The sequence below is a fragment of the Corvus kubaryi genome, unplaced genomic scaffold (genome assembly GCF_017639235.1).
Source record: "Corvus kubaryi isolate FWS band 111438036 unplaced genomic scaffold, C.kubaryi_AGA036_p1.0 36733, whole genome shotgun sequence".
Lineage (NCBI taxonomy): Eukaryota > Metazoa > Chordata > Aves > Passeriformes > Corvidae > Corvus > Corvus kubaryi.
In genome coordinates this window covers 1-8,023 of record NW_024580932.1, presented here as the reverse complement: position 1 = coordinate 8,023, position 8,023 = coordinate 1, and the positions used below count along the sequence as shown (strand labels likewise).

The window sequence follows — 8,023 nt, the reverse complement described above, 5'->3', positions numbered from 1 at the left end:
GGGGGGGGTCCCATCAGGCGGGGAAGGGGGTCTCACCCAACGGGGGGGGTCTCACCAGGCAGGGAAGGGGGTCTCACCTAAGGGGGGGGGTCTCACCAGGCGGGGAAGGGGGTCTCACCCAACAAGGGGAAGGGTCTCACCTGGCAGTAGGGTGGCAGCCCGGGGTCGCAGAGCGCTGCCTGCAGCAGCCGCACCAGCAGGTCCTGCAGCTGCCCCGCGCCGGGGGCCACCCCCAGCAGCCCCTCCTGCAACGCGCCCAGCGTGGGCACGTCCCGCGCCGGCTCCAGCCCCAGCACCTTCCCGTAGCTCTGCAGGAACTCCACCACCGTCAGGCAGTCGGAGAAGGCGCGGCTGGGCAGGACGAGCCCCGGGATGCGGGAGAAGGCTGGAAGGGGCTGTGGATCAGGGAGAAGAAGGGTGGGTCATGCTCAGCTGGCGGCTCCCCAGGGGTGACCTTTCCGAGCCCCCTGGCATAGCCCACCTGGTGGTCTCCCAGGCACATGTCCTCGGTGGGCTTTTTCATCTCCTCCAGGATCAGCTGCTGCCGCTGCCGCTCCTCCAGGCGCCGCTGGGCCAGCAGCCCCTTGTCCGCCTTCCGAGCCCCCTTGCCCTTCTTCTCTTTGGGCCGGGCCTTGTCCTTGCCCTTCTCCGGCTTCCCTTTCTTCTCCTTTGCCTGGGACAGAGCCCAGATGTGTGGAGAGAAAAGGTGAGGGGGGAAAATCCATCTCCATCTTTCATCTCCTCCCTCTCCCCAGCCTCCTCATGCCCGTGGTCTCACCTTGGATTTCTTCTTGGCCTCCTTGGCCCTGGGGGCTTTGGCCTCCTGCTTCTGCTTGTTCTTGGCCTGAGGGGAGGACAAGACCTGCTCAGGGACTCCCTGCACCAGGGAAACCCCCACGCCACACCCAAGCAGCCCCTGAACCCCGTGCCCCCACCTTCCGCCTCATTTTCTTCTTGATCTTGCTCATTTTCAACTTGTCCTCGTCGCTGAGCACCTCTGGGGGGGAGCACAGAGGGAGGGTGGAGATGAAGCAGGCACCGGGATCCCACCGGGGCCCGGCTGTGAGGGGCTGGGCAGGGGGGTACCTTGTGCTTCCAGCCTCTTCAGCAGCCGCGCGTCCGTCTTGCTCAGCAAATCCACCATCTTGACCTTGGGCGGGCGGCCCCGGCCCCGTTTGGCGGCCGGAGGCTCCTTGGGCTTGGCCTTCTCAGCGTTGCGGGGCCGGCCGCGCTTGCCCGTGATGGCCTGGATGCGCCCGGGGATCTCCTCGGGGCTCAGCTTCACCCACTGCACACCCTGTGGGGCACGAGTCGGGGTCACCCCCCTGCACAGCGCGGGGTTGGGGGAGGACAGGGGGGCTCAGCCGCCCCCAGACCCACCTCTGGCGTGTCTCGCTCCTCGTAGAAGTCTCCCACGGGCATGCGGGGGCTGAAGCTGAAGTGCTCGCGCCGGACATCCTGCACCATGTTCCTGCTCAGGTACTGGGGATGGGGAGGAGGAGGAGGAAGGCTGTGAGGGGGGATCAGCGCTCCGGGCTCGCCGCAGCCTCCATCAGCTGCAGTCGGGAGCTTTGTGGGGCTGTGGTGGACCAGGACCCCCCTCCCCCGGGTCTGTCCCCACCCCGCTGTCCCCAGGGGCGGTACCTTGATCACCTCCGGGAACTGCTTCATCCTCTTCCCGCAGGGGCCGTAGTACCAGGTCTCGCCCTGCCAGCGATGGTTCCCCTTCTTGATCCGAACCTCCCGCCTCCACCTGGGCACGGCAGCGTCAGCCGGGGCCGTGGGGCAGGATGGGGAGGGGGCGGGGGAGAGGATGGGGAGGGGATGGGGGCGGGATGAGGAGGAGCTGTGGGGCGGGAGGGGGCGGGGACGGGGCCGGACTGGGGAGGGGACGGGGCTGTGGAGCAGGACGGCCCGAGGGGAACAGTGTCGGGGACAAGATGAGGAGGGGATGGCGTCGGGGACAGAGCAGTGGGAGGGGTTGGGAATGGGGGCGGGATGGGAAGGGGGTGGGGATGGGGACAGAAGCAGGATGGGAAGGGGGCAGTGTCAGGGGCAGGAGGGGGATGGTTTCAGGAACGGGATGGTGGCGAGGGGACAGTAGTTTTGGAGGCAGGATGGGGAGGGGGCCAGAGCTGTGGGGCAGGACGGCGGGAGGGGGACACCCCACGTACCCGTGCTGCAGCGGGAAGCGCACCTCCTCCTGCGTGGCGATGCGCCGGCGAGGGACATCACCTGCGGGGAGGGGACAGATGGAACGATGGGCTGGCGGGCAGGGGGCACCAGGGGGGTCACCCTGGGGGGAAGGGGGCAGGTCCCGGCCATACCTGCCCCCGAGGCACTCAGCGGGGCCGTCTCCTCGCTCTCTCCCTCTCCTTCTGGCACGGCCGAAGTCTCCGGGCAGCTGTCGGCAGCCTCTTCCTCCTCCTCCTCTTCTTCCCCCTCCTCCTCCTCCTCCTCCTCTTCCTCCTCCTCCTCCTCTTCCTCCTCCTCCTCCTCTGCGGACGGGGCCGGAGACTCCGGCTCCAGCGGAGGGTCGAGCTCCAGGGAGCCCGACTCCCGCAGCCCCGCGTGGTCGCCGCTGTTCAGCTCGACGCTGTCACCTGCGGAGCCAAGGTCAGGGACGTCACCGGACACGTCACGGGGCTGGCGTCCCCTCCCTGCGCTGCCCGGGGGCCTCGCTGGTGCCACAGGGACCCCCGGGGGGCTCACACGGCTCGTCCCTCGCGGGGTCCCCACAAGGAGGGGGAACGAGGCCGGTGGGGTGACCCCCCTCTCCAGTGTGGGGGGACACCGGCCGGTCCCGGGGCCGCACGTACCGTGCAGGGCGGGCGGCGAGCTGGGGCCATCGAGCAGCGGGGCGGGCGAGGAGCTGGCGGGCAGCAGGCTGAAGGGGCCGGCGTGGAGCGGGGGGCTGGCGGTCAGGTCGGGGGGTTCCTCCAGGGAGGACTTGTCGCCCACCAGCTGCGAGTCGTCCATCGTGTACAGGTCGCCGGTGCCGGGGTCTGGGGAGGGGGGTGAGCACCAGCGCTGGGGACACACGGACCCAACATCTCCGCTCCGGGGGAGGGGAGGTGGGGGGGGGGGGGGTGTGGAGTGGTCGAAAAGGCTCCGGCAGCAGAGGGGTTAAACGGGTTTGGGGGCCCCCCCTCCAGCCCCAGCCCCGCCTCCTCCTCTGGGAAGCGGAGGAGCCCAAAATGGCCGTGGCGATGTTCAGCAGCGCGGAAGTTCAGGCGCTGAGGAACCGCCTCGTCACGGAGCTGGGAAGGCCGGGAAGGAAGGAAGGCCGGGAGGGAAGGCCGGGAGCGCCGCGCGGGAGGGACGCGGGCCCGCCCCTGCCCCCGGAGCAGGCCACGGACTCCTCCATCGCCTCCTCCGTGGCCACATCCCCACACGGGGACGGACGGAGGCTGGCGCAGCTTCCCGGGCATCGCGGCCACGGAATGGTTGTGCCGCCCCCGCCTCCTCCCACGTCCTGCCCGCCACAGCCCCGACACCCAACGCCCCCCTACCTCTGGCCAGGGACTCGAAGGGCTCCAGGGAGTCCTCGCTGAGGATGTGGGTGTCCTCCAGCCGCGGGGCGATGGGCGACGCGTCCCCCAGGCAGCCGCGGTCCCTGGGCGCCAGGACGGGCCCCTCCGGCCCCAGCGACCCCGCGCCGGCGGCAGCTCCGTTGTAGCTGCAGATCTTCAGGTCTGAAGGGAACAATCGACCGAAAAGAGACCCTGAGACGTGGCAGTGAGAGAGCCGGGGGATCCCCACTGCTGTTCCCCAGCCCTCCGTGGCACCGGGCGCTGACACCCCGGGCTGTGCCCGGCCTGGTTTTACGAGATCCCAGCCCCTACTCCAAGCTGTGACTGGCCAAACCCCATCCAGGACACTGGGCAGGGGGGTCAGAGCAGCTGGGATTCCCCAAGGAATACAATGGCCAACTCGACCAGGACCCAGCACCCGCCTGCCAGGGCTCCAGTGCCGCATGCAGAGCTCTGCCAGCCGTCCCGGGCTCCTACCTGGCTGTGCCTCCTCCAGCTCCTGGCTGCCCACCAGCCCACCCCCGTTCTCTGCGATGGTGGTGGGCATCTCTTTGGCTGCGCCGTCAGCGTCTCCCTGGCCGGGGTCCGGCTCGTCCGGAGCCAGCGGGAAGGGCTGCGTGTCCGAGCTCAGGATGGGCGAGGACTGACCCGCCGCGTAGAAGCCATCGGGCCCGTTCTGCATCAGCTCGAAGCTCTGGTCGTGGAAGGAGTCGTAGAGCTCCTGCGAGTCGAAGTTCAGCCCCATGGGCCCGGCGGTGCCGTTGCCCCAGAACTCCTGCCCGGCCGCCCGCAGGTTGGTGCCGTGCCCTGGCGATGCCGGCCGGGACCCTCCGGCCACGCCGTTGAGGGGGAACTGTCCGAGGGCGGGCGGGCCCCCATCCTTGAGGCCGCCGGCGGGCGCATAGGGCGCGTAGTCCCACAGGCAGTCGTAGGCGCGGAGGGGCTGGGCCCCGGCAGGCGCGGAGCCGGGCGAGAACGTCCCTGAAGTACCGGGGTGCGATACAGTAGAGAAGCCATTGACATTCATGCCCCCGTTCAGACCTGCGAGGGAGCAGAGGCACGGCCAGGTCAGCGCCGCGGGGTCTCTCCAGCACTGGCAGTGGGTTTGAGGATGGATCAATGACCAGGCCGGGCAGCGGCCAAAGCCCTGCTCGTGCCCCTCCCGTGCCTGGGCAGAAGCGGCGGGGGAGCTGCACGGTTCCCATTTGCCAAACCGGCTCTGCCACGGGCTCCACCGGCACCAGGCCGAGCGCCGCAGGACGCCGGGGATTAGCCGAGCGCTTGGCAGGGCTGTGCCGGATCAGCTGACCGGCCAAATCCACGCACGGCCCCTGTGCCGGCACGCCTGCTTTTCTAGGCCAAGGCGGCAGCGGGGACGCGCAGACCCCGGCCCTGGCCCCACACGCTGCGGCTGCCACTGGCCACGGCCCCTCCATCCCTGAGGGTCCTCTGTCCCTGCAGCCCCTCCATCCCTGTGCCCGCTCTGGCGCCACGGCCAGCCCATCCCTGCAGCCCCTCCATCCCTGTCCCCGTGGGGTCACTTACTTTTCCCTTGCAGCGGGAAGCTGAGCGGGGAGCTGTGGGTGAAGGGGGAGTCCCCTGAGGCAGGCGTGGGTTTCGGTCCTGAGGCAGCGGGTGCAGAGGAAAGGCCAGTGAAGTTAAAATGGTTGTTTGTTTCCATTTCTGCACAGGGGAGAAGATGCAAGATGCGCCTGGGTCAGTCACTGGCATGGACTGGGGCTGCCAATGTGGTGACCACCCACCACTGACCCTCCGTCCCCTCTCCCTGCAGTCCCTGGCCCGGAACTCGAGGAGGGTGAGGAGTGACAGAGAAGCCCCCCGGGACTGAGATGCCACCTGTGCTGCGCTCTGGCCCAGGCCCAGCCGCCCCAGCTGGACGAGTTGCCACCTGCTTGAGCACAGCCTGTCACCGGCGTCCCCTGGGACGGCCATCGCCAAGGTCTGATCACCGTGTGCCACCACCCTGGGGTGAGACCGTGGGGGCTCCTGGCCAAGGACCCACATGGATCCCCTCCCCCCCCAAAAGCAACTCTGTGATCCCGTAACCCCACATAACCCAGCACTCCTGGCACAGGAATGACCCTGTGGTGACAGACAGTATCCCCACCATCCCCCCCAAGGCAGAGGGGACCCCATACCCCATGCCCCAGGCACAGCTCCAGGGTTTGGGGCTGGACCCGTGCTGGGAGCAAGCAGGAGCTGGAGCCCCAGCGCTGGCTCGGGCAGGAGCCTGGTGACCTTCATCCCCCAGGAACCCCAAACACTCCCTCAAACCCGAGGCTACAAGGAGGGCTCCCGGTGGGTCCAGCCCTGGGACAGGACCCTGAGGGTCCTGGCACGGGGGAGCCGAGGCTCTGAAAGCCCAGCAGATTGAGGTCGGAGCTCCAGTGCTGGTGGGGACCCACAGGGACACCCCCCGGAGCTGACATCGCTGGCAACTCCCAGTCGTGCCACGCTTGCCAAACCTGCCACTGGCCAAGGCGGCACCGACCTCTCTAGAAGGGACAAGGCTGCCGCGCTCGACACTTCAGCAGCGGCTGGTGGCACAGCCCGTGTCGAAACCCAGATTTCATCACACCCTCGCCCGCCTCAGCTGGTGCCCTGGCAGGGGCCGGAGGGGCCACTGAGCCTGGCCAGGGCCACCAGTGATTCATCCACCGGAGAAACCCGTATGGGCAGTGACGCAGCTGCCACACGCGCGTGGCTCCCGGACATCCCAGGATGGACCCGCAGCCACCGCCCCCGAGCCATGAACCGGCCTCTGCCCTGACCCAGCTGGGACCCCTGGGTGTGGGGACACCGGCAGCAGCGGGGCTGGATAAGGAAAAGCCTTTCCCGTCCCACCCCGTGTGGGATGTGCCGGCTGGGAACGCGCTGCCGGCTTTGGAGGTCAGAGGAGGCGGCCGAGGGTCGTGCCAGCACCGGGCAGGTGGCGGCTGCGGGTCGCAGACTGAGGTGGACTGGGATGGTGTGGGAACGTGCCAGTGTGAGGAGGGGGCCGGGAGAAAATAAAAGGCAGGAAGGTGAGAATGTAACCCTTGCTCCGGGGACACCCCAGGCCCTGCGGAGGCCAGAGCCGCCCTTGGCATCGCTGGGAGCTCAGCCCGTGCCAGGTGCATTGTGGACAGCGGCCACCCACGGCCACCCATCACCTCCCACCCGCGCCGGGGCTCACCCCCCCGCTCCGATGCACCGAGTGTGGAGCCGAAACTGGGCCACGGCGCGAAACCGGAGCCGGGCGAGGTGAGGAGGGCAAGGGGCAGGAGCCTGGGGATGGCGGCACTGCGGCGACCTCGGTGACGGTGCGGGACAAGGCGGGCGCTGAGCCCGGGGCTGACCCCGGCTTCTGTCACACCGGGCACGGCCAACGTGGCAGCGACGCTCGCCTGGGTGTCAAACCCGGTGGCAGCGGCACCCGCTGGCCCCTGGGATCCCCGCGGGGACACTGGGGCCAGCACTGTCCCCGGGAGCCGAGCTGGGGAGGACAGAGCTCCAGGCTGGGGGGGCTGTCGGTGCCGCGCAGCCGGTGCCGTTCCCCGGGCACAGAGCTCGGCCCCCCCGGTTCTGCGGCCCCCCCGGCCCGGTGGCACCGGGAGGCCCCGGGAGCGTGACGCGACCTGATTAAAAAGGACGTTTCAAAAACAACGAGACGCAACAACCGGCTGCCATTTCCCGGCCACTTCCTGCGGGGACGGACACACGGGGGGACACGGGACCGGTCCCCCCCCCCCGCCTCGCAGCGCCGCACCCGGCGGGGACCCCCCGGTTCCTGCGGCAAGAACACCGCCAGCCCCCTCTCGCGGACCCCCGCCGGATCTCGGGGGATGGAGGGGCTCGGTGTCCGCCCCCTTCCCCCCCCCCCGGCGCCCCCCGGGGGGCCCCGGCCCCGGTGCGGGGGGGGCGGGGGGGGGTGACACGGACGGGCGGTGCAGGAGGGGAGGGGGCTCCCCTCGACCTCCGGGACGGGGCTGCGGGAGAACCGCACCGGCCACCGGGGACGGGACTCGGGCTCCCCGCGGGTCCGGGCCCTTAGCCGCTGCACCGGGAGGGGAGCGGGGGGGTCGCCGAGGGCCGGTAACGGAGAAGGAGGGGGGGGTCACGCCGTGGAACCGGGATGCGCAGGGGGAAGCAGGGGGAGAGGACGGCGTCTCACCGAGGTCAGGAAAGGGGAGCGGGGAGCCGCCGCCGGGCCCAAATCGCCCCAACCGACCCTCCCACCCCCCCGCCCGGGCCGTTAACGGCCCGTTACCGCCCACCCCCCCCCTCCTCCGCCGTGACCCCGCACCTGGCAGGCGGCGGCGCGGGCCCGGCTCAGGCGGCGCGGGGCGGGGGGCGGCTCGGCATGGCGCGGCCCTTCCGCCGCACCGGGCCGGGCCGGGGCCCCTCCGCTCCGATCCGCTCCGGTACCGGGCCGGGCCGCGGAGCCGAACCCGCGGCCGCGGCAGGAAGCGCCTCGCGCCGCCGGGCGG

The 8,023-nt window shown here is 70.4% G+C and overlaps 1 protein-coding gene across 2 annotated transcripts in view; it reads right to left on the bottom strand.

Annotated features, from left to right (window-relative positions):
- BAZ2A (bromodomain adjacent to zinc finger domain 2A) overlaps window positions 1–7,880 on the bottom strand; it is a 14,697-nt gene extending 6,817 nt beyond the window's left edge. Inside the window, exons 1-14 of one of the 2 annotated variants that reach the window (XM_042020048.1) lie at window positions 7,840–7,880; window positions 5,079–5,216; window positions 4,011–4,574; window positions 3,513–3,695; window positions 2,820–3,005; window positions 2,328–2,603; window positions 2,175–2,235; window positions 1,645–1,753; window positions 1,381–1,482; window positions 1,087–1,297; window positions 936–997; window positions 779–844; window positions 482–673; window positions 141–395 (exon numbers count right to left, since the gene is read on the bottom strand). In XM_042020048.1, the coding sequence (XP_041875982.1) occupies window positions 141–395; window positions 482–673; window positions 779–844; window positions 936–997; window positions 1,087–1,297; window positions 1,381–1,482; window positions 1,645–1,753; window positions 2,175–2,235; window positions 2,328–2,603; window positions 2,820–3,005; window positions 3,513–3,695; window positions 4,011–4,574; window positions 5,079–5,214 (2,403 nt within the window). In that variant the 5' untranslated portion in view covers window positions 5,215–5,216; window positions 7,840–7,880. Of the gene's footprint in view, window positions 1–140; window positions 396–481; window positions 674–778; window positions 845–935; window positions 998–1,086; window positions 1,298–1,380; window positions 1,483–1,644; window positions 1,754–2,174; window positions 2,236–2,327; window positions 2,604–2,819; window positions 3,006–3,512; window positions 3,696–4,010; window positions 4,575–5,078; window positions 5,217–7,839 lie in introns of those variants that run through there. The other variant, XM_042020049.1, reaches the window with a different exon arrangement.
- Between the last annotated feature and the right edge of the window lie 143 nt (window positions 7,881–8,023).